At 37.4% G+C, this 26095-nt stretch overlaps 1 protein-coding gene across 2 annotated transcripts in view; it reads right to left on the bottom strand.

Annotated features, from left to right (window-relative positions):
• Positions 1-357: 357 nt before the first annotated feature.
• The window catches only part of CSTF3 (cleavage stimulation factor subunit 3), a 67832-nt gene continuing 42094 nt past the window's right edge, over positions 358-26095 (bottom strand). For both annotated transcript variants that reach the window (XM_032841002.1, XM_032841003.1), the window contains 18 exons: positions 18586-18618; positions 18098-18195; positions 16290-16356; positions 16173-16207; positions 15954-16080; positions 14534-14611; positions 13606-13768; positions 11291-11400; positions 10803-10919; positions 10472-10546; positions 8174-8317; positions 7723-7825; positions 5878-5947; positions 4041-4236; positions 2449-2602; positions 1681-1775; positions 1476-1536; positions 358-1069 (listed from right to left, as the gene is read on the bottom strand). In XM_032841002.1, the coding sequence (XP_032696893.1) occupies positions 867-1069; positions 1476-1536; positions 1681-1775; positions 2449-2602; positions 4041-4236; positions 5878-5947; positions 7723-7825; positions 8174-8317; positions 10472-10546; positions 10803-10919; positions 11291-11400; positions 13606-13768; positions 14534-14611; positions 15954-16080; positions 16173-16207; positions 16290-16356; positions 18098-18195; positions 18586-18618 (1929 nt within the window). In that variant the 3' untranslated portion in view covers positions 358-866. The remainder of the gene's footprint in view (positions 1070-1475; positions 1537-1680; positions 1776-2448; positions 2603-4040; positions 4237-5877; positions 5948-7722; positions 7826-8173; positions 8318-10471; positions 10547-10802; positions 10920-11290; positions 11401-13605; positions 13769-14533; positions 14612-15953; positions 16081-16172; positions 16208-16289; positions 16357-18097; positions 18196-18585; positions 18619-26095) is intronic.

Raw genomic sequence — 26095 nt, forward strand, 5'->3', positions numbered from 1 at the left:
TGAAGAACATGTTCTTGAGCATGGAGTACCTTCTGAAATACATTTGTGAGAACAAGACAGTGGGTGGTTGAAAGGAATTCCCACACATTGCTTTTAAGAGACATGAAAGGTAATATATCTGCCTCAGACTGGGGGAAAGAACATTCATATTTGAGGATTTCTAAAATGTTTAATTTGTCTCTTAAAATCAGATCCCTCTGTTTACAGTTAGCACTGAGGCCAGGAGAGGACAAGTAGGTAAGTGTACATAGAGTAAATACAAGATGACTTTTCTTTGTACTGGCATTTATTTTTAAAAGGTATTGGCTGAATAAGTAGCTATTTTAAATACATTCTGAATGGAAGCAGCAGGAGGCATGACATTTTTGAGATCCTTTTATTTTTTTAAAGGATTGTTTTAAAATTTTAAACTACAAAACCGGTTCCATACATTCTGCCATAAATAAAAACAAACAATAAGGCAGGACTCTACATAAGCAAACAGAACTGTTTTCAGAAAATGTGATAAAATGCTTTACAATCATAAGCCATCCAGTTTTTAAAATAAAACTGTTGAAAACTCACAAATCTTCAAGCGGCACATACAAGACACCCTTGAAGAGGGAACAAAATGTGGTTCTGCCATTTTGTGCTGTTCTCACATTTTTGAAAACCTAGTTTTGCTTAGAGCACAGATCTGTTCCATATTCTAAAATTCACACAGGTTGGTTGGTTTTTTCTCAAGAACCATATGATAGAGGCACCCATGACAATACAACTTTGTTTCCAAGAACCTTGTAACAAAGCATTGTCTCTTTTAAACATACGACTTAAGAGGCAAAAACGGAATCCTGGAGTTTTCTTCCAGAGGCTGGTTGGAGCCCGCCTCACCGAATTCGCTTCTGCTGCCGTGCTCTGTAGATGTCATGAACGGGGGGAACGACGGCTCCCTTTTCTTCGTCGTCGTCGGAGTCTTCGTTGGGCCTCTTGACCGCTTTGGTGAGTACGGCGTTGCTCTCCACGGGGCCGTTCCCCTCCACCGCCAGCTCCGGGGCGCCGCCCGTAATGATCCGCACGGCTTCCTCGACAGCTGCGCAAACCACACGGAAAGGCCTGTTGGGGGCGCTGCAGAGTCCGCTCTGGGGAGAGACTCCAGGCGCCACCTGACACATTTGCGGTTGGTGTCAGAACCTGCTCCTGGCAGAGCAAGGGAGGGCAGTAGTGATGCTACATAATTAGAGGAAAGGACAAAAGCGGCTCTTACAAGGACTTTCAGAAGCCCAGTGTCCTAGTGCGGGTTCCCATGAGTAGAAAAGACCCGCTTTTGTGATGTTTTACTCATCACAGGATGAGCGAAGGAGCGTCTCTGTACCAAAGAGGGTTTGATTACAGCAAGATGGCTAGCTGGATTTGGAAACTTCAGGGGCAGAGAATAACGATCTCCTGCCTAGAAGACGGAGTAAATTCGGCCCTAAAGCGGAGCCTTCACCACTTACTATTTGGGATCTTGCATCTTCGGAAGATCTCCATCAGTTCATCCACTTGTACAAAGGGACCCTATTTTGACACAAATAAATTTTAAGCCCCAATAATTGACAAGTTAAAATCACACGACTTTACATTTTCCGTAAGACAAGAAAAAGCACACAAGTATTATAACCCACAGAGCAAGTGTTATCAAGAAAATAATAGTCAACAAACCTGGAAGCAGATGGGAGGAGGGAGAAGTTTCATTAGAACGACGGCTGCAGGCGGCACTGGGAAAACGCCCCCAGGAACAGGGTGCAAGCCGGGTGCTGTGACACAAGGAGAAGGGGGAATCACACAGGATGGAAGGATTTCTACACAGGGCTAAAATAAATCAGAAGTAATCTATATAGAGAGTTCTAGGTCTGTGTTGCTTTGTTCTGAACATTTTAAATTGCCTTTCGTGCTTCACATGTCTGACCAGCTAAAGTGGAGGAGAGAGCGCCCTCTCACCCCCACAGCCGCTGGGAGGCAGAAAAGCAAACAATCCAGGGGTGGGACGTCGGTCAGTTTTTGTCAAAGACCAATTTCTAAGCCTCGTAAGTCATGTGTGCGGCAATCCCGTTTAAAGTTGGTTACTCAACAGCATGTTTAATCATAAGGGCCTTGTTCAAATAGGATCGAGAGGCGCTACTACCCATTAGTAAGTGTAAGTAATACCAGACAGCATCGCTGGAGTGAGTGTCCAGTCGTACGGGTAATTTGTAGGGAGCAGCATTTCTGCCCAAACTGGTTACTGGAATCTGAATCGTTGAGGGTATTTTTGTTTTTAAGGACATTCTTAACTCAGTTTGCGGCAAAGATTACAGCCAAGTCACTTGTCATAGTGACCCCGAGTCTAATAATTAACCTGCAACGGAAAGGTCACATCAGTCCCCCCCACCTCTGGATCTGAACCAACACAAAGAGGCCTCAGTACTGGGTCTAAAAGTCATGGCTTACGTGCTAAATGTCGTGGCTGAAATGGAATCATCTGCTGAGTGTCTGGTTTAGGGTATTCTGGTTTTCTATCCACTTCATCTTTCAGAACAGGCACTATAGAAGGAGCTACCACTGGGTCTGGAATGATAGCTGCTAGCTTAGCACGGGAGACATCCTGAAAATGCAGAACAGAAGAATCCTAAACCTGAAAAAGGGACTTGAATATAATTGTGCAACTCTACAGTCTTGAGGATACACTGAGAATAAGTGGGTTCAAACCACAGGAAGAGAACTGAGAGGGAACAGAGCGGTTCCTCTGCTGCAGGCGCCGGTGTCAGTCAGCCTGTCCAGAGCCCCTTTTGCCATCACAGAGGTAGAAGAACATCTCACTTTCTCAGAATCTGCTCATATGCCACCTCGTGGTGGCAAATCTCAATAATTAGGCCCATTGCGGATGGCTTTTTTTCTCTTCCCACTCACATTTTATACACATGGGAATATATTTCATTCTCCCCCCAAATAAAAAGAGTTGAAATTGAAATAGAAGATGGAGAATTCATATTTAAGAAGTAGTTCAACTTGGAAATAGAGCTCTATTTTTATTAATTTCCATTTTCATCTTGGCAAAGTTGAAATAGTCCTTGCTAATAGGTGGTCTTCAAGGTCTTTTGCTTTTCATTGAGAAGTTAAACTAGAAGCTAAATTTCCTGATCCCTGAGCAGTCAGAGTAGTTATAGAATAGGAAGCTGGGACTGGCACAGAACTAGGGCTTCCACCAATGAAAAAGTCTGAAGCTTCAATTATGGGTCATTTTCCCCATTTAAATCTGGTTCACACACCAAACCAGCAAGACACAGGCCAGAAGAGACTCCTGAGGAGAATGATGGTCAAGAGTATCCTAATGCTGGTTGGCTTAAAGGGACCCAAATCTAGGATCTGTGGCTATAGCTTCCCTTTGGGCTTCCATCTTGGTCTTTGTTTTCATGACACAGGAAAAATCAAGAAACAATAGAACAATATTTTTCTCAGCAAGGGCTATTTCTGGAGCTGCATAAACATTAATCTTAGCCTGAACAGGTTCAGGGGTCAGATTTCTCATGATTCTGTTGTCTATATAGATGAGTTCCATTCCCAGATAAGCTAATTTCCCCAAGAACCCTCTGAAGTACTATGTTAAAATACAAAAATCCCCTCAGGAACTTTATGGACTTTTAACAAGTTGTGAGGTTTCTTCATTATACCTACAGAAGCTACATTTGGCTTAAGATCTGTCAAAACACGTTCGTCAATTTTAAGAACTATTAGAAAAAACAATAACTAAAATGACATTTTTTCTTCCTTCCACAATACCTTCATGTGCCCAGCAGACAAAAGATACAGGGCACTGGCGATTTCAGGGGAAGGCTGAAATTGTTAAACCTCACTCTATTATTTTGTTCAGTACTTTTGATACTTAACGTTTCATAAACTTAAGGAAAAGCCCTGAACTTTTCCCCTGTTTTCTGAAAATCTATTCTAAAACTAATTTCTAGTTCAGAATTTGCTTTAAATAAACTATTCTAAAACATGGGGCAAGTAGGGCTACTACATATCTCTTGATCCCAAGTACATACCTTATAACCAAGTGCTTTTAGTTCACTTGCCGAGCAAGGATATAAGTCCATGAACTTATATCTATCCACCAGTAAAGCTGTTTCTTTGCCTTCATACTCTTCTTTGAATGCTGTAAACCGTCTTTTCTCCACTTTGAGTATGCTAGCTAGATCACCAATGTTACTTTCAAAAGCTAGAAATCGGGCCCAGATTTCTCTGTAATAAATTCAATCAGTACTTAATTATTCTAGGTTTGGAATAGGGAGTCCATTCACAAAAAAAAAGCCTGAAGTTCCCTCATCCCTTTTCTTAATTAGAAAAAGCTCTTTTTTTAATTAAGATTTCCAAACTTAAGGACAGTATACCAAATATCTATAGACCATCATCATTACCTAGATTTAATCATTGTTAATATTTTGCCATATTGGTTTCACCTTGCTTTTGCTTAAGTACTTGAAAGTAAGTTATAGATAACACTTCATCCTGCACATTTGTGTGTTTAAGCTTTTTTTTTTAGATTTATTTAGCACATCTTCCTATCCCCTTGTGGTAAGAGACACATTTACCTTAAAGAGGGTAAACTCTTGGTGGAAGAGCTGAAAAAGGAACATATACAGACTTCCAGTTTCTGCTGAGTAATGTGGCTTCACCATTGTGTTTAGTGGCATGAATTATTATGTGGAATACCGTCTTCACTCAATGTATGAATAAAAATATATTCTAAAATCTAACATGCTTCTTTTTGTTTTCTCATTAACATGGATTATTTGGGACATATTTGTACCTCAGAAATGTTGTTGACAGCCAGAATTAATTTTCTGAGACTCAAATATCATTAAACACGTTTGTACTCAAGTAACACACGGAAGCCTACTGCATACCAGAAGCGGGACTACTATAAAAAGCCCGTGTTGGCAGACATTATTATTTGATGAGCTAAGGTTTGGAAAGGTTATGAAATGTATCTAGGGGGTCATCGGCTGAGCTGGAATTTGAACCCAAGACTCCAAAGCCTTATTATTTCCACTGTACCACTATACCATATTCCTGTTTGATAAAACGGACAGTCAAAAGCATAAATCAGGTAATGCAATATATCAAACAAACTTTCAATATGTAAGAGTTTTTGCCCCAAGGTAAAATTTTCAGAAACTTTATTTGTTTATATCAATTTCTAGGGCATAGTAAACTAGGAAGAATATTAAAATATTTAATAATAAATGGCCAACACATCTCTCAATTCTACTCAGTATTTAAACACTTAAAAAATATCTTAAACAGGCAGGTATTTGTGGGGCGCCTGGGAGGCTCAGTGGGTTAAAGCCTCTGCTTTCGGCTCCGGTCATGATCCCAGGGTTCTGGGATCGAGCCCCGCATCGGGCTCTCTGCTCAGCAGGGAGCCTGCTTCTTCCTCTCTCTCTGCCTGCCTCTCTGCCTACTTGTGATCTCTGTCTGTCCAATAAATAAATAAAATCTTTAAAAAAAAAACAAAAAGGGCGCCTGGGTGGCTCAGTGGGTTAAGCCGCTGCCTTCGGCTCAGGTCATGATCTCAGGGTCCTGGGATCGAGTCCCGCATGGGGCTCTCTGCTCAGCAGGGAGTCTGCTTCCCTCTCTCTCTCGCTCTCTCTCTCTCTGCCTGCCTCTCTGTCTACTTGTGATCTCTGTCAAATAAATAAATAAAATATTTAAAAAAAAAAAAACAACAAAAACAAAAACAGGCAGGTATTTGTAAATTAAGCTTCAAGAGAGAAGGGAAATTTCTTCTGAAACTTCTAAACAAACATTCATCCACAGATCACAATTCAAGCATTAAAACTGCCATCAGAACCCAACCAACAAGTTTTCCCAACAGCTTACCCAGACTTCTCAGGAGGAAGGCTTCCAGAGGTTAAGACTCGTTCAAACAAAACTCGGGTATTATTGTCCTCTAGGATACAAAAAAGATTTTAAACATTGAAAAATTACATTTTGCAATCAACGGTGTATTTACACATGATTCATCTCGTTTAATTCTCACAAAATCCTCTGCAAAAAGGTAACTATTTCCCCAGTTTTTGTAGATGAATTAACCTGGGGTTCAAAACAATTGAGTTGGAGATGCCTGGGTGTCTCAGTCCATTAAGTGGCTGCCTTTGGCTCAGGTCATGATCCCAGGGTCCTGGGATCCTGTCCTGCCTCAGGCTCCTTGCGCAGTGGGGAACCTGTGCCTCTGCCTCCCTCTGCCTACCGCTCCCCATGCTTATGAGCACACTCTGACAAATAAAATCTTAAACGATTGAGTTGATCTGGCTTACTGTTACTGAGTAACAGCTAGAACTAGAAGCCAGGTCTTTTTTTACCTGTAGTATGGCCCCCCTATATGTATTGCATTTATGACAGACGATTTATAACTGTTATCTGTGTGAGGTATCCCACTTGCCTTTTATCTTGTTTTTCTTTTTTTTAAGGTTTTATTTGTGAGAGAAAAAGAGAGTATGAGTAGAGTGAGGAACAGAGGAAGAAGCAAACTCCCACTGAGCAGGTAGCCCAATGGGGGACTCAGTCCCAGGACTCTGAGATCATGACCTGAGCCAAAGGAAGATGCTTAGTCTACTGAGTCACCCAGGCAGCCAACAAACAATTCTATAAGAGAAAATTTCTTTTTAATTAAATGCTCCACTGTCTCATTTTTTGGAGTTAAAGTCCTTTTCCAGAGTATAAAATCACTCAGCTAAAATACCAAATTGTTTTCAAGTTTTATTCTTTTTTACTATATAGGTATAAAGAATGCTATATATTTTAAAAATATCAAAGCATTGATAGCGGTAATATCTAACTCATTTAAATGGCACATAATTATACATTTCTTTCTTTTTCTTATTTATTTATTTATTTATTTATTTATTTATTTATTTATTAATTTATTTGACAGACAGAGATCACAAGTAGGCAGAGAGGCAGGCAGAGAGAGAGGAAGGAAAGCAGGCTCCCTGCTGAGCAGAGAGCCCGATGCAGGGCTTGATCCCAGGACCTCGGGATCATGACCCGAGCTGAAAGCAGAGGCTTTAACCCACTGAGCCACCCAGGAGCCCCTGTACATTTCTTTCTTAAACCAGCTTTTACGCCAGATCATTTCTAGTCAAGAAATTACATGTACTGGACTGTGGGTAACTAGACTAAATGAGACATACATATGTATTCATTATATGAATCCCTCAGCCCTGTGCTGGGTATAAGGTCGGATCTTAATGTTACAACAGGGTAGAGAAATAAAGATGGTAATAAACATAATGTTTCTTTTTGAAATCTCTTCTCTAATAGCCTCCAAGCATTTCACTTTACTACTTGGGCATCTTTGAGTTTTGGTGGCTAAATATTTGTTGTCTGTTCCTCCACCCCTGACCCAGGAAACAAGAGATGAGCATGAACAACTCTTTTTCCCAAGTCTGAATTTGTGGCTTTATCCTACTAGTGATGGGACTTCACTGATGAGGTATTAAAGACCATTCTGCAGAGTCAAAAGCATCTACCATTACTCGAATACAAATTTATGGTTGTTAGGCCACAGATATTTCCTGGGTGCCTAGTAAGTGTCCGGTTCCATTGTGATGACAGAATTATAATATATTTAAGAAAAAAGAAACCCAGCAACATATTTTCAGAGAATGATATTGAGGGTTTAGTATTAATTACATAACCATTATAGATCTAAAACTGACTTACCATTCAGGTGGGAAAGATAGTCAATATAGGCCAAGACATATTCTGGAATGTCTCCATATTTCTTTAGACCCAGCTCAAAAATCTTAAAGGCAACAGATTTGTCCTGGAAGTAGAAAGGAATGTACTGATTTCTATGAAATGTCAGACAAGATACTCAAAACAATATTAAAACTATGACACCTAAGCCAGTTACATAAAGTATTAAAATGGAAATTAAAATCATATTAAGTAAAAACTGCTGCGTTCAAAGCCAAGGTGTTTAATAAGGCATCAGTTAGCAGACAGTGGGGATTTGGATGATGCTCCATATAATTTTACAGATACACTTAGACTTCCTTTACGATACAGAGCAATTAAAACTTAAGGACAGAAACTAAGACTACCTTTTTTTTTTTAATGTATCTCAGAGGAAAGAAACTATTTTACCTTTCTATTTTATTTCATCACTTACCTTACTACAGTAATACTCCATGAGTGCTGCAGTAACATAGACGTGGTGGCGGGTTCTGGTATCTTCTCTTGCTTTTTTAAATATCATTCTTCCAGATTTGATACCTTCTGCTCTTCTTGCAAATTTCATATATTGGATATATACCTATGCAAAAAAAAAAAAAAAGGAATTTCTTTTCTACAGATTAGGCAGAATGTGATCCCTGTAGCATCCAAAACAGTCTCACCTTATTCTTATACTAGTATGTTTCCTGTATTGAATACCCAAGATATCAGAAAGTAAGCTTATAAATAGTGCTCTCTTTAAGCAATTTTTTTCTGGTATTAAAGATGCATGCAAATTAAATTTTTTAATGGAAATAAATTTTTAAAAATTGATACATAATTCACATACCACAAAATGCACCCTTTAGAGTGCACAATGGTTTTTAGTATATGCATGAGGTTGTATAATCATCACTACTAATTCCTGAGTATGCAATTAAATTATAAGGAGGTAATAAAAGTAAAACCATTAGAAAACATTCCATTAATAAATGCCAACACCTAGAAACTCAAGATTTAATCTAATACAAGCAAGTTTAATAGTATATGTTTAACTTTACATTTTCTTGGTTTATTGCTTTAAAAGCCCACTAACACTATTTTTCCAAAGACCATATAATGTACCTTTACTGATAAACTATTAATGAGTCATTTTATACTAAGCACCACAGAGTGCACAATACATGATAAATATATAATATTTGTTCAATGAACAAATGTTTCTGGACTAAGAGTAGAGTCCTGATTTGCCCAGTTTTCATGTCAAACTATGTTACCCAGTTTTGACAGAGTATGGATGATAGATGTATGTATGGATGAATGAACTAGGAGTTCCCTAAGGAGAGGGATTTTCTCTCATTTGTCATTGTACTTCTGGAATCTAGTTTAGAACTAGCACAGAACAATTCACTAAATGAATTTTATTTATATTTATTAATTTTAATTTTATTTATTTATTTGGCAGAGAGAGACACAGCGAGAGAGAGAACACAGGCAGAGGGAGTGGATGAGGGAGAAGCAGGCTTCCCACTGAGTAGGGAGCCCGATGCAGGGCTTGAGCCGAGGACCCTGGGATCATGACTGAGTCAAAGGCAGAAAGACAATGACTGAGCCAACCAGACTCCCCTAAATGAATTTTTTAAAAAATATTTTATTTATTTATTTGAGACAGGGATCACAAGTAGACAGGGGGCCGGGGGGAAGCAGGCTCCCTGCCAAGCAGAGAGACCTATGCGAAGCTCGATACCAGAACCCCGGGACCATGACCTGAGCCAAAGGCAGAGGCTTTAACCCACTGAGCCACCCAGGCACCCCCCTAAATGAATTTTAAAATGATGAATAAATGCAAGCAATCAAAACAGTGGAATCCCAATACAAATAAACCAAAAAGCAGAACAGATCTGACTTCAGGAAGAGGCTCTAGAGCTGCGCACACCCACCGGTGCCCTTGCCCTCTGGATCAAAGAACTTCATTGCATTCTTACAGAAACTCAGGGCTTTGAAAACCACTATTATGGAGCAGAATTCAGGATATAGTGAGTTCCTGTCTAATTTCTTCCCAGAATGTTGGCTTCTCTTGTTTCCACTTATTTAAAAAGAAATATTTATTAGGCAACGATTATGTGGCATAAATGGCTTTAAACCATAATCACGAGGAAGGTATTAAGAGAAAGCACCACTGCTTCATACGGCTGCATTAAAAAAAAACCCGAGGGGGTGCTTAGCTGGCTCAGTTGGTAAAGCATGTGACTCTTGATCTCAGGGCTGTGAGTCCAAGACCCACACTGGGTGTGCAGTCTACATAAGAGTGCCTCAGTGGATTAAGCTTCTTCTGACTTCGGCTCAGGTCATGATCTCAGGATCCTAGGACAGAGCCCTGCATTGCGCTCTCTGCTCAGCCGGGAGCCTGCTTCCCTCTCTCTCTGCCTGCCTCTCTGCCTATTTGTGATCTCTGTCTCTCTCTCTCTCTCTCTGTCAAATAAATAAATAAAATCTTTAAAAATAAATTAAAGAAAATAAGAAAAGAAAGAAGAGAAGAGATCAGTAATTGACTATAAAGGGGTCACTTGAGGGAATTTCTGTGAGGTGATATAAGTGTTTTGTATCTTAATTGTGATGGTGGTCCCATGACTCAATGTTACTGGTCTAGATTCATGGAATTATACCAAAAAAATAGTGAGTTTTAATGTATATAAAGTAAAAATTTTTGTTAAAGCTGCCTGCAAAGGTGGTAAAGAGACATAATGTTACTCACCAAGGTTGGGTCAATATCCTCAATTGCCAGAAGTCTGTTATATATACTGTGAACTTTCTCATACTTCATGCGACTCTAGGGTGGTAGAGAAGAAGCGGATATAAGTAGACAGTCATAAACAAGCCGGATTCGAGCTCTGAGGAATTTAGAGGCTGTACCCCACAATGGCACCTGCTTTGAAATAAATATGTAATGAGCTGAGGACTAATAACTGTTCATTTTGCATCATCTCTACCAAAAGCAATATACCTGGCAAAGAAGCAGTCAGAAAAAAATTTAGTCCTGCAGTAAAAAATCCAATTATAAGAAAGTTCTAAATACTGTTACTGACCTCTTCATAATCTGCATATGCAAAATAAAGAAGCATATTCTTCTTTAATAAAGTGCTTATAGCTCTTTCATATATATTAGCAGCTTCATCACTAAATAATTTGGCATTATTCATATCCTAGGAGAAAAAAAAAGAAAGTTCACTCTTCAGTAATTTTCATAGAGCTGAAAGAGAATGAAACAGACACTCACATATATACATATGGATACATATGCACTTCTGGATTCTAAAAAAATTCCAAAGACTTCTTAACACACAGAAGAATCATTCAAGTATTCTAAATGGCTCATTTTAATAGATTAAAAACAGTTCCTATATTTTAATTCTGACTAAGGTAGCCACATATAACAATGTCACTAAGCTTTATATTGTAAGGTTAACATTTTCAATACCTATACTTCATTACCAAAATTCAGTGTTGTATTTTTAGCAAATTATTGCTCTATTAAAACTATGAAAAGGCCAAAGATGGGGAAAGGAATACGTACCCCCTTTTCTGCAAGCAGTTTACTTGACTGCTCAAGATACTGGGCAGCTTCATACCAAATATCAGGGTGATGGCCAAGTACAAGCAGGCACTGTTCATAAGCAAACATAACTAGGGAAGACATTCACAACATTTAATTAAAAAAATATTATTTAAGAAACTATCAGTACAAGCATCATTACTAACTTAGTAGGCTAAAACAGCCCTCGATTATGAATAATTAGAAATAAAAGCTGTAATGATTTCTGGCACCATTATCTACCTAAGCCCCATCCAGTCATCCATCATTTATCAAATTAGTACTTATTGAGCACAAACTGTATGCTAGGGAATGTGAGAGATACTGAATGTATCAGTGACAAAGACTTCTTATACTCAAGGGGTGCCTAGGTGGCTCAATCACTGGGCATCTGCCTTCGGCTCCGGTCATGATCCCAGAGTCCTGGAATCGAGCCCTGTATTGGGCTCCCTGCTGGATGAGCCTGCTTCTTCCTCTCCCTCTGGCTGCTGCTCCCCCTGCTGTGCTCTCTCTCTGTCAAACAAATAAATAAAATCTTAAAAAAAAAAAAAAAAAAAAAAAAGGCTTCCTATACTCAAGAAGTCTGTCCTGTATTGGGAAGATATCATGAAGACAATTATAAAGTATAATAACTATTATGATGAGGAAAAGTACAGTGTACTCTTGAACCTGAAGCAACAGAACTCTGCATAGTTTAGGGACTCAAGAAAGGCTTCCCTAAGGAACTGACATCTAAAGCAAAACCTGAGGAAGGGAAAGAATCTGGTCAGATCAGAGAGTAAGTGGAGCTCAGAAAGGAATAGGGGACATAGTGTAGACAAAGGAAATTATCTGCAAAGGCTTACAGATAAGAATAAGACAAGACTGAGGAGTTGTTTAAAGTTCCAAATTCTAGTTCTGACAGTAGCAGAGGTGTTTCTATCAGACTAACTCTCCTGAAAATAAAAATCATAAACCAAAATAAAAAAAAAAAACAAACCCAAAACCCAAAAACTATTTCAAGGTATGGGAGATTGATCAAAAGAAACTTATGGCCAAGACAGAAACCAAAAAACATTGAACCCTTAAAAAATCAGAACCACACAGGGCAAGATCCATATTTAATATGACTTTTCCCCTCAGGGACACATTACTGTGTGTACAGGGATAGCTAGATCTCAAGTCAAATACTGAAGTCTTACTGGCTTGAGGGAAGTAACATGGCATTCTGAGCTATGAGAATAGGTAGAAAGTTAAGGGGGAAAGTCCCCAGCAAAGAGAGAGCCACAGAGAATGGAGCCTGAACATCTGAGAATAAATGCCCTCAAATCTTAGTTGGCCTCTAAAATATACTTACACACAGAAGAATACAAAGAGCTCAAGTGGAAAGCAAAGCTGGAAGGCTAAAAGAGCTGAATAGGTTTCTTAGCAGCTGCCCACTATAATGGAGATCAAGTTTAGAATTTGAGTCCCATCAAGTTAGAGGTTCCGGACAAACACCTTGAACTTCCCACTCCGTTTAAGGAGTAAAGACTTTGTCCCAGGACAAAGAGATTTACCATAAAATTAAAGGCAAAACTAAAACAGACCCATCCTAACAAGGTCTAGGTGATCTGTCAATAATTTAACTCCCTGCTAAAATAAAACTCAATATTTTTCAGAGGAAGATGAGAGAACCCAGTCTTGTACATCATTTGTACATCTGTATAATGTCCAAAAGAAAAATTTTAAACATCTAGACTCTGACAAAAATAGGAAGATGTGACCCACAGTCAAGAGATAAAGGAACCAATTCCATGATGGCAGACATCTAGAACTTCAGAACTACTCTTATAAATATGTTCAAGGATATAAAGAAAAAGGTGTTAATAAACACAGAATCTCAACAGAGAAATGGAAACTATAAAAAAGAAACTATAAAAAAATGCAATATATTTTTTTAAGTAGACTCCATGTTGGGTGTGGAGCCCAATGGGGGTTTGAACTCATGACCCTGAGATTAAGACCTTAGCTGAGATCAAGGTTGGATGCTTAACCTACTGAGCCACTCATGCACTCTCCAAAATTTCTAGAATGGAAATATATAGAACTGAAAAGTATAGTATCTGAAATGAAGACTTCACTGGATGGATCTAACAGCAGATTGGATATGATAAAACAAAGGTCAGTGAACATGAATGGAGAAGGATCTATGGAACTTATTGAATCTGAAGAACATAAGAGAAAAAAAAGACTGGAGGCAAAAAATAGCCTATGGGATAATTATCAGTGGCTGAACATATATGTAATTAGAGTCCTAGGAGGGTTAATCCTGTTACCTCTTTTTGTGATAAGCGTCTGATCTTCTGTACGAAGAGGGTTGCTCTTTTCCCACTGTATGTATTTCTTCCACATATCCACCTGCTGGGCTTCTTGGGGAGTATTCTGAGGAGGCACTGAGGGAGCATTGCGGTCCAAACCTTTCATTACTGTCTCATATTCCTAGATAACAAGCATTTAGAATTCTGTGGTGAGCCTCGGAACAACTCAGATATAAGGACTGGAGTTGATCAGTTTGGAATACTTTGTTCAAAATGCCTATTTTCCCCAAACACAACTTTGTTAATATAATCTAAAAACTACTAAAGAACAGAGAGAAAGATAACAGAGGATGACATACCCAAGAACAGGTCCCCAGGCCTGAGTGAACAGAACACCTCTGGGCCCCTTCTACAGGTGATCTAGGAGGTCACTCTCCAGGACAGAGGAGTTGACAGATCAACATGACTGATGATCTGGTGGCATCACTACTGCCTTCTTTGGAGAAACTGTCTTTTAAAATTTCGATAGTTTGTATTACTAGGCTATCTTCCCTTCCTCTTAATAGTGTCAATGAATGGAAAGGTATGCACAAAAGACAAAAATCTGGTCCTAAGAGCTATGAGACCACAAAGTAGTACAGTATTCAAGTATTTATGAGCAGATAGGAGGAAAGCACAGAACTCTTCGTCAATCGCAGGTAGAACCTTGTCTCCATGTCCTGGTCAAGTATTTTAAAAAGTTTCTTCCAAATGTGATTTGTTCTATTTTTATCCTTTAACATGTGTGTAAAGAGGCATTTCATTTCAAATATATCTGCTCAGATGATGAAATTGTCATTAGTTAAGACTGCTAATAATTGAAAATGCCAAGAGGAACATTAAACAGGGAAAGCTCTTGTATAAACAACATACTCATTAAAAGAAGTGATCTGTTGGAATTCCATACCTTTGCTACACGTCTAGCATTCATGTAATCTCGACTCCGATCTTCAATCATCTTTTTAGCTAAATGAATATTGATACCCTACGAAAACAGAGAAATGTGTATTATTTTAAAATCAAGTATGTTTTAAAATTAGTACAATACAGTTAATTTGTGCATTTACTAAATCATTTTAAACTCTATATTTTGAAACATTTTGTTAATAAAATAAAGGTTAATCACATTACATGCTTCAGAGATCAAGGAGGATCTGCTTATATCTGTTAGGAGGGTGTAGTAAGTCTCCATGCGTCAGGAATTTCTAAAGATAAGGAATGATTTGGAAAGGGTCTATTATTTCATATAAAATTCTATTAATAAAAAAATGCTATACAGATTCATCAGATTGAATAGCCAGCACTTTGCTTTAAAATCCCTTTTCTAACTAGGTCTGTGTAACTTTTTTTTTTTTTTTTTAAGATTTTACTTATTCATTTGAGAGAGAAGAGAGAGAGCATGTGTGAGGGGGAGGAGCAGAGGGAGAGGGAGAAGTAGACTGCTCGCTGAGCAGGGAGCGCTGATTCGGGACTCAATCCCAGAACCCTACGATCATGACCTGAGCTGAAGACAGATGCCCAAAGGACTGAGCCACACAGGCACCCCAAGAGAACAGTTTCAACACCCTACATAGTTCTTCCTCATCACAATAGATATGAGAGAAACTTGTAACGATACAGCTTATTTGGCATGTATGTTCCCATATATAAGCTGATTAGCTCAGCTAGTTAAAAATATGCCAGTGAGGGGCGCCTGGGTGGCTCAGTGGGTTAAAGCCTCTGCCTTCGGCTCAGGTCATGATCCCAGGGTCTTGGGATCGAGCCCCGCATCGGGCTCTCTGCTCAGCAGGGAGCCTGCTTCCTCCTCTCTCAGCCTGCCTCTCTGCCTGCTTGTAATCTCTGTCTGTCAAATAAATAAATAAACAAAATCTTTAAAAAAAAAAAATATGCCAGTGAGACAAAGATCTTGGACTGCAGCTCCACTGCAAGCCGATAAATCACAGCACTTTAACTACATCAAAGACTTGCAATGCAACTAAACATGCCTACTGGAAACAATTCTAATAAGGTCCCATTTCATAAGCGATGACTGACAATGTATATGTATGACATTGTGGATATGGTTTAGCATTGAATATAAGTGGTTTTGCAAGAATTAGAATTTCTCCCAGGGTATTCTCTGAAAAATAATTCAGTAATATTAGAAGACTGTCAAAACCTTACAAAAACATTAGGAGTAGTTCTCTGATTACAATCAATATAAAAACAGACCTGTGTAGTACCAATATCCAGGTACCTTATACTAGAGAGGCTAGAATCCGTAAATCCAAGTACATAAAAATTTAAAATGGCTTAGTTATAATAATGAACTACTCTGGCTAATTTACCTCTTCATACTTGTTATAGTCTCTCCAGAGTTGTTCAATGTTGATCATTGGATTAACACAACCTCGTTGATAAACTCTTCGGACAGCTGTTATTCTCTGATTTTCTGCATAAGACCCAACAGCTTCCCTGGCATTGGATAGAAAAATGCCAACAATTATAGTGTAGCTAAAGCAACTGTTCACATGGAAGGAAAAAAAAAAACCTATAAAAATACTTACACGCCTTTTAAGAAATTGATGTAATCCACCCAAATCTAAGAAATAAAGTAAAATGTCAGTATCTTTCTTGATATTTTCAGTATATTAAGTGTAAATATGGAAATAACTTAACTCTACCTGATAAGACATAATTTCCATTCCAATTTTATCTAGTGCAAAGTCATATGCTTGAGCCATTTTTTCTCTGAAAAAAATGTGAAAGACATGTTTATTTTTAAGATTTTGTTATTTTTTTAAGATTTTATTTTTAAACAATCTCTACATCCAACGTGCAGCTTGAACTCATGACCCCAAGATCAAAAGTCACATGCTTGGGGCTCCTGGGTGGCTTAGTCCTTAAGCATTTGCCTTTGGCTCAGGTCATGATCCCAGGATCCTGGGATCCAGTCCCACATCAGACTCCCTGTTCAGCAGGAAGCCTGCTTCTCCCTCTCCCACTCCCCCTGCTTGTATTCCCCCTCTCACTGTCTCTCTCTCTCTTTCTGCCAAATAAATAAAATCTTAAAAAAAAACAAAGTCACATGCTCTACCAACTGAGCCAGCAAGCCACCCTCTTAAAGATTTTATATTTAAGTGATCTCTACACCCATCATGGGTTTCAAACTTATAACCCTAAGATCAAGAGTCATATGCTCTACTGACTGAGCCAGCCAGGCACCCAGAAAGACATGTGTTTTTACAAACAAGTATTTGTTACTAAAATATATCTACAACTAAAACAAAACTAAAACTAAAACTAAGTCTAAAATTTATCTACAACTAAAAAATATATCTAACACCGACTGGCTGGCTCAGTTGGTAGAGTATTGACTCTTGATCTTGGGGTTGTGAGTTTGAAACCCATGCTGGATGTAGAGATGACTTAAAAATAAAAACTTTAAAAAGAATTATAACTTCTGATCATATGATCAAAACAGCATTTGGACCTCTGTATAAGCAAAAATATAAAGATATCTTTGCAAGTACATAGAGAAAGCAGTTCTTTTATGTTTAGTCTGTCGATGTCATTAATTTATGTACTTTCTTTTTTTTTTTTTTAAAGATTTTATTTATTTGACAGAGAGAGATCACAAGTAGGCAGAGAGGCAGGCAGAGAGGAGGAAGCAGTCTCCCTGCTGAGCAGAGAGCCCGATGCGGGGCTCGATCCCAGGACCCTGAGATCACGACCTGAGCCGAAGGCAGAGGCTTTAACCCACTGAGCCACCCAGGTGCCCCAATTTATGTACGTTCTTTTGCCTACTGTTTGTGAGCTTATCAAAGATAAAGCCCACGTTTCACTTAACCTTATATCCTTTAAACTGCCTAATCTTGCATGTAGCAGATTCAAATGTGGAAATATCTGGTTCTCTGATTAAGGAGGTAAGTTATGTCTGAAGATGTATTAGCTCTGAAGTAAAATTTAGGAAGAAAGAACTTCCTCTTTAATATAAGATAATAAAAGATAATGAGAAAAAGGAAATATAGAATTCTAGTTACAGAAATAACTTGCCTGTTTGTTATACAGAAGATGAGCTATTTGAGAAAGCCCATTACTGAGTTTTCGTGAGGATGGATAGGTGGGTGTGAGTCATCATGGGGCGTTATGCTACAAGAGAGCTGTCAAAGGCACTTTGAATACGTAGGCAGCGCACTGCACAGTAAGCCGCCAAGAGCAGTGCTATGACAAGTAGTAACATGCCTTCTGTGGAGTTTGACAACAAGCCTGCCAACAAAGTGACTTGGTGTTGCAAATGTAGTGTTTTGAAATAGAAGGGCTTAGGTGATTCAATTCTCCAGGATAAGGCTTTCTTTGAAGCACTTGTTCCAAGTTTTACTGACTTCTCAGAGAACCCTGAATTTCTGAAGTCGCTCCAGAGTTAAGAGAAGGTGGGACTGACTGTGTGCCTGGAGAGGACTTGTTTTCTTAAGATCTTTTTTTAACTTACTTGTAACTTGGCAGTTTACCCTTGGTTTCTCGAACATATGAAAGATAACACTTCCATAAATCAATGTGCAAAACCTTCATAAGGCATCTCTGGAATAGCTATAAATACAAGAAAATATTATCAGAATTCACTGTTAAAAAATTCCACATGTACATGGGCAAAATGGAATATTAAAAAAATAAATTCAGCTCTTTTCATGAATTTATCTTCTTACAGAAAAATGGCAAATTTAACAAATCCCTCCTATTTTCAGTTTAGATAATCAAAATCATTCTGATGACTTTTGCCAGTGGAGTATATTTTCTTTTCCAAAATTTTTATTATGAACATTTTCAAGCATACAAAAAAAGTTGAATAAGTACAGTGAAGTCCTATATAATCACTACCTAGATTCAACAATTGTTACGATTTTACTTTATTTGCCTATGTGTGTTAAGTCCTAAGTTACACTTCAGCATAAAATTGAAAATATGTTTATGAGGACTCACCTTTTCAACCTTGTCATAATTTTTAGCTTTTATCTAAAGAGAAATAGAGAAAAATACAGAATTAACATTATTGTTTCTAGTGTATTAAAACACCATGCCAGAGTCTGACTAATCTTGCAACTTCATCCCTACACTTTCCAACTAATTCTGCTTTACAAAATAACAAATAAGAGAATTTTGAGCAGGACATGGATAATTATGCATTATAAATATGCCTTATATAAACTGAGTCTACACAGCTTTTCATACAATTATTTGTTGAAATTTTATTTCAGATTTTGTAAAATTATAGTCACAAGGAAGATACATAAATATATTCAAGGCATCCTTGAATAAAGCCTCATATATCTACTAAAGACAAACTTTACTTACAGCTTTATTTTCCTTGAATAGCTAGGACAATCTGAGTATGGGAGCAAAAAGATTTGCTAACTTTGACTACAATTACATTTTAGTCACCCAGTCAACCTACTATATTCTAGGCACTGTGGTAGGAACTGTGGCTACCACAGTGAACAAAACATGCACAGTGTCTGTGTCCTCAGAGGACTTAGAATTTTATGGGGAAAAGTAGTGCCAAAATGGGGGAAATACGGGATGCTTATGGGTACACTTAGGGGGAATATAAAACTTAGACTTGGGGACGTGCAAAAAATGTCCTGGAAAAGATGAAGATGTTAAGGATGAGGGGTTAGTCTAGTAAAGAAAGGGAGGAGTTATTCCAGGTAGGAGGAGTAACATGTGCAAAGACCAAGGTTAAATATTATTAGGTATCCCTTTCTCTGAGTATTTTCATCAGATGGCAGGTGGGTAATTTGATTGGTTTGAGACATCTTGGCTTGTGGTCCTTTTCTCTTTCCTGCCTTAAGGTGATGCAGATGAAAATTTTACTTTTTTTCTTTTGCTGGCGACTTGCTCTTTCTCTTCAGAACTTGTAAGATTTCCTCTTGATCTTCAGAGTTCATAAATTTTAAGAGAATATGCCTAAGTTTTGCACTTTGAGCCAGCTCAGTCAGGCTTTGGAGTCAGACCTCGTGGGTTTACAGACTATCCACTTAACGTTTTTTTCCTTATCTGAATAATGGGGATGATAGCGCCCATTTTGCAAGGCCATTATTAAGGACTCTGAGTTATTGTGAAGCCATTAGAACGTTGCCGGGCAAAGTGAGGACATAGTAATTGCCATTTATTATTCTATTAGCATAAATTCTGCCTGGAATTCAGCATGCCCTTTCAAGTTACAGAAACAGGTATCTTTCAGCTCCAGAATTTTTTTTTTTAAATTACTGCCTTTTTTCCATTTGGGTTTTTTTTTTTTTTTTTCCTTTTAGAACTCCTTTTATATGCACTAGATCTCGTTGTTCTATTCTCAAAATCTATTATTTTTACCCTGTCTTTGAATTTTGGTCCAGGTTTAAAACTATTTCCTCCACTATATTTTCCAGGCCAATAATTTAGGTCTCCATGTTACCGTTTTCTTCCATTTGACTTATTGCTATAGTAGTTCAAAAATAATGGGGTTTTGGTTTATTTATTTATTTTTTTAAATACTACGCTTTCAATATTGCTGTGTTCATAGTATTTTGTTGAAGTTATTGTCATTCCTCTGCTTTGTTAGGGGCCTGTCCCAACAGTTTCAGTTAGCTCTCCTTTCTTATTGCTGGATCCTTAGAGGTGTAGCTGTTTTTTTCTATTCACTGAAGCTCAGTGTTGGCAGACCTGGGTAGCTGACCCTTTCTCTACCATGACAGCTATGTAGCAGGTGTAGACAGCAAATAGGCTGTTCACAGTCCTTGGGCATAGAACCGAAAAGACATCTTTGCTCAAGCGGAGGAGGATTCAGCCTGCTGGTTTTCCTCCTTTTTGGTTTCTTGGAGCCACGCTGATGTCAACATCCCTCTGGGAGTAGAAAGGCAGTTGAGGCATTCCAAATAATTTCATGGGTCAGTTTCTCACTTTTTGCCCTAAGTTCTCCACCAGCCATCTTCTTTGAGGCTGCCATAAAACCTGAGGTTTCCTTGCATTCCCCTGCTTGACTCAGTGGAGGTGAACAGGCTGAGTTCAAAGTGGGAGCAAAGTTAAGTTCAAGTGATCAGTTTCCCAAATGCAGATGACAAATTATATACAGTTCTCACAACTGGCCAGGACAACCAACACGTACAGAGAAAACTGGCAAAGAATATGAATAGGCAATTCCCAGAAGAGAAAATGCAAATGATTAAAAATAATGTGGCAATACATACAAACTTCCAAAATGGGAAAAACAAAATAATAGATATCACTTTATACCAATCAGTATGGTAAAAGCTTAAAAAGGGTATTAACATTACTGAAGTGGTATGAGGAAAGGGAGTTCATCCACTGCTCAAGAAAATATGAATTGTTATAACCTTTATGAAAAGCCTTTGCCAAAATCTATTCAAATAAAAAAGTACACTTTTGACCTAGCCATTCTGTTCTCAGATCCACCCCACAGAAACAAAAGCACGCAGGATACAATGGTGTTATACACAGTTATTTACTGCTAACTTCGCAGGAGCAGAAACAGTTAACAAAGTAAATGTCCAACAGGAGGGAAATGGTTTAATAAATTATGGTGCATCCATATCATGGACTATTATATATCCATATAAAATGAAGTAAAGCTATATGTAACAGGTAACTTGGGAGAGTTTCCCTGTGATTTTATAGAATGGAAAATGATTAAAACATGCATGTAGAATTCATTTTTACAAAACAATGATCAAAAATAAATCTACTTGTACATATCTATATTTGTAGATGATTTTATGAGCGTGGAGATAATATGGTATACACACAAAATTGATAATAGTTATAGCAGGCAGAGTTCTAAGGGTAGAAAGAAGAATAGAGACAAGAAAAAAGAGACTATATATATGATTTCATTTATGCACTTAAGTTAAATCTATTTTTGTGTAAGAAATATAAACCAAAAAATCTGGTGGTTTTTTTTTTTTTTCCTACATGAATTGGTCCTCTATCTTGGATTCATTATTTATTGTTTCAATTGGTATTACATTCAATATATGTTTGTAGAAAAACTGTAGAATTCTCTGGTCTTGAATACCTGGTCGCTCATTATCATTTATTAATTCAACCAATAAATATTCAACAGCCCCTCTCTAGAGCCTATACTGATGGCTATAATGTTAATACATAGCAGCTATAATCTTACTTATTAAACATTCAAATTTTAAAAGTATCAACCTGCTTTGGTAAAGCAGTGTGATAAAAATGAAAAGAATTTCATCACTTTGTATCAAATACTGAATTTCTCACAGCATCAGTGTTCCCACTTATAAAACAGGAATGATTAAGAACATGTCCTATGGACACTTTCCAAGGATTGAAAAGAAAGCATCTAGATATTCCAGATGTATAAATCATACCAATTAACAAAACTGTGATCTAAAGGGGTATAAACTTTCCATTACATATTCTTTAAATAGAGCTATATAAACCAAATAACCAAAAAAGCAATGTTGTTATAATTGACCCCATTTGAGAGAAAAGCAAAGCTTATGCTGCAGATCATATTCAAATTCCATTTTGGTAAAAAATTCCACATTGGTGAAAAACCAGCACAAGAACATGTGAACAACCTGCTTACTAGTCCATTTTTGTTCTCTAAAACATTGTTATCCTAGGTGTTACGAACTAGTATTTGCACAAAAACATCTTACCTAGAAGTTAGATATTCTTAATATTTAGCAGTTATATAGGCTTGTACAGGAATCTACCTCGTAACAGAATCTTGGTTTAAATTTTTAAAATAATGAAAGAAAAAAGAAAATAATGTAAATTCTAGATACTGCCTTAAATTTTACACCAGAGACTCTTGCATCTGTCATTAACCAATGGGAAATGCCTCCATTTAATAAGCCCATTATATACATACACATAATTTTACAAAGCTCACTAGAACTTGCTCCTATCTATTAAAAGTAATGTTATGGGGAGCACCTGGCTGGCTCAGTTGGTAGAGCATGGAACTCTTGATCTTGGGGTCATGAGTCTGAGCGCCACATTGGGGGGTAAAGTTTACTTAAAAATAAATAATAAAAGTAACTTTATGTAATTTTAAAATGAAACTAACAGGGGCTCTTAAAAAATTACCTTTCGTCTCCAACTCTCAAACTTTAATGTGCAATCACCTGAGTAGTGTGAACTTCTGGGGCCTGGGTGGCTCAGTTGGTTGTCTGCTTTCTATTCAGGTCATGATCCCGGGGTCCTGGAATCCAGCCCCCCATTGGGCTCCCTGTCCAGTGGGGAATCTGCTTCTCCCGCTCTCTCTGATCCTCCTCCCTGCTTGGGCTCTTGCTCTCTCAAATGAATAAATATTCTTAAAAAAAAAAAAAAGGAAGTGTGGACTTATGTTTTTTAACAGGAATCCCAAGTTAGCCTAATGCAAAGATGTTTTACAGTGCATGGATTTATACCAAAATATGAATAACTTATGTGTCAGTGTGATGAAATGATGATTTTTTTCAAAATTTCTAATGTGGTTATATTATTTTTATAATTTAAAACATTATTATAAGAAAAAATTAAGGATAATTTCTAATACATATTCCTCTGACATACCTACTGTTTATCATATAATTACAGTATTACTTTTTTTGATAAATCATTTGAATTTTACCAATACATGAAAAGTTGCTGTGGAGGGACACGAGTAAAAAAATTTTTTTTTTAAAGATTTTATTTATTTGTTGGTCAGAGACAAGAGAGCGCACTAAGGTAGGGAAAGTGGCAGGCAAAGGGAGAAGCAGGCTCCCCACTGAGTAAGGAGCCTCAAGTGGGATTCCATCCCAGGACCTTCAGATCATGACCCCAGCCAAAGGCAGACACTTAACCAACTGAGCCACCCAGATGTCCCAGGAATAAAAATTTTCTAGGTGTCAACTTCCTAGGAGTCATTTTTATTTTATAAAGGGGGGAGAGAGATAAGTGGAATACTATCAAGATTAATTAAACTTTAAATTTAATTGAATTTGGGGTTATTGGGGTTACTGGTTATTTGGGGCAGGGTAAAACAAGTATAACACTGAATAAACACAGATCTATCTCTGACACTTTTGAACACTTCCCATTTCCAGTCGTTTCTTAATTTCCACAGTTATTTCCCAAGCATTCATTGAATGTTGTCTTTTGGAACTAAAACTATTCTCTGGGTAATTATTGGACACAATGATGACTTACAGCAGATTATTTAATTTTGCAAAATATAAACTGGGTCAGAAGTGAAAAAAGTTTAATAAGCCTTTGACTAACTGTGGTAACATTCATTTTTAACAGGTTAGATTAACTATGCCCTTACCTGGAACATTTTTATATGGAAATCTAAAGGAGCTCCAATATTTAGCTGTTCAAAATTAAATTAGTTTTTTCTGGCTGATGTTGGAAAATTTTTCATATTTCACTGAACATTTTATAAAAAAGTTTGGTGTAAAGCCTATAAAACTAACATTTTTCTTATCAAATAAACCCATATATATCAACAGCATTTTGACCTATTTTGTCGAATAAAATTTTTTTTTAATACCTTGGGAAAAGAAAAGAGATCCCATAACGTCAGAATATTTAAAAAAACATTATTTGCAAAATTGTCAATTATAATAATAATTGTAAAATTAATTTTAAATGGTTCAAAAACATATCTAACAAATAAACCCAAATAACAGGGTAACTATGAATAAGCAAAACAATCTAAAAGGAAATCTTTACATACTTTTTTTAGGTTTTTACATAGTAACCAATTAAGAAAAGTCGGTGCTTATGGTTTGGTTTTTTAAGATTTTACTTTTCTCTACACTCAACATGGGTCTCAAAATTACAACCTGAAATCAGGAGTCTCGTGCTCTACCAACTGAGCCAGCCCAGCGCCCCAGTGCTTGTGTTAAGACACAACTGGGTTACCCAGCAGAGGCAGGGGTAGGCCTCATCTCAAGTGAATTTTCATGGCAGTTGCTTATAATAAAGGATGAATAAATGAATTAATTATAAATCTGCATTCCTAATTTGTTCCCCACATCTTTTTCCAAAGTAAAGCACATGTACTTTTGTGGAATTTAAGACAATATAAACTGAGTTTGAGCTACAGAATTTGCCTCATCCTGCTTGTCTTAATTATCCAAAGTTTGGGGCTCTAAACCTTAAAGTTGAAAGCAAATGGCATCCTAATTATAAACCCTATCCTCCAATCCTTCACTCTTTCCCACTGCTCTCTAATCTTATATCCTGAGAAAAAGTCTTGGAAGATTACAGAATATAAGTAGTTTTTAAGGAATGTGGGAAATACTGAAGAATGACATTTTAAAATAGACCAACAGTTTTCAAGTTGTTGGAGTAGCTGCAAAACATTCTCCTTTCCACCACCCAGTCCCAATATCAGCGAAGGACTGTCTTCAAATAAATTCATTTTTATTTAACAAATAATGGCATGTCTATGAGGCAGGCTCTTTTCTAGCACTGGAGAGAGTGGTAGATTAAGTTTTATAACCTGTGGAGTTCTATTTTAGTGAAGGAGCCAGGTAAATAAAGAAACTAGGTAGTTTTAAATTTTTGTTCATCTATACTTCCTATTGTTTCCTATATTATAGGGTATTATTTCTGTAACATAACTTTTCTATTAAATGTAGTTACAAATGTATGCCAACATACACATATACAGATTTAGATAAACCTGTTTATGTCCCATAAATTTCAGTTCTCCAAGCACTTAAAATGTGTTGCAGAAATATGTTAAACATGAGTGGAAAGTATAGACCACTGCTATAGTCTCATTAGGATTGAAATTAAAATGTGCTAAGCAGGGGCACCTGGGTTGCTCAGTCAGTTAAGCGCCTGCCTTCGGCTCAGGTCATGATGCCAGAGTTTTGGGATCAAGCCCTGTATCCAGGCCTGCTTCTCCCTCTCCCTCTGTCTGCAGCTCTGCTGTGTGTGCTCTGTCAAATAAATGAATAAAATCTTTAAAAGAAATATGCTAAGCAAAAATATGATTATCTTCAGTTCTAGATTAAGTTTACATTCATTTCAATACTTCATACTAACCGAATTAAGTATTAATTGACCTTCCACTTTTCTGAACTAAAAAGTATCCTCGGGGCGCCTAGGTGGCTCAATTGGCTAAGCATCAGCCTTCAACTCAGGTGATGATCCCAGAGTCCTGGGTTCCAGCCCTGCCTTTGTCAGGCTCCCTGATCAGCAGGGAGCCTGCTTCTCCCTCTCCCCTCACCTGCTCGTGTTCTCTCTCAAGTAAATTAAAAAAAAAAAAAAAAAAAAAAAGAGTATCCAGTGTGTGCATAGAATTTATGAAGTAGATATGAGAACAGGAAACTGAGCTCTATTAAGGAGCTTATAATCTACTTGGACACATAAAAGTAATTACTGGAAAGAATAGAGGACTAACTTTAAATTATTTTGTATAGGTTCCATGTCCTATAAAATTCAGAGGAAAATGAGTTCTATGCAAATTGGAGTTAGCAAG

Source organism: Lontra canadensis, unplaced genomic scaffold (genome assembly GCF_010015895.1).
Source record: "Lontra canadensis isolate GAN:19392208 unplaced genomic scaffold, GSC_riverotter_1.0 scaffold118, whole genome shotgun sequence".
NCBI classification, from domain to species: Eukaryota; Metazoa; Chordata; class Mammalia; order Carnivora; family Mustelidae; genus Lontra; species Lontra canadensis.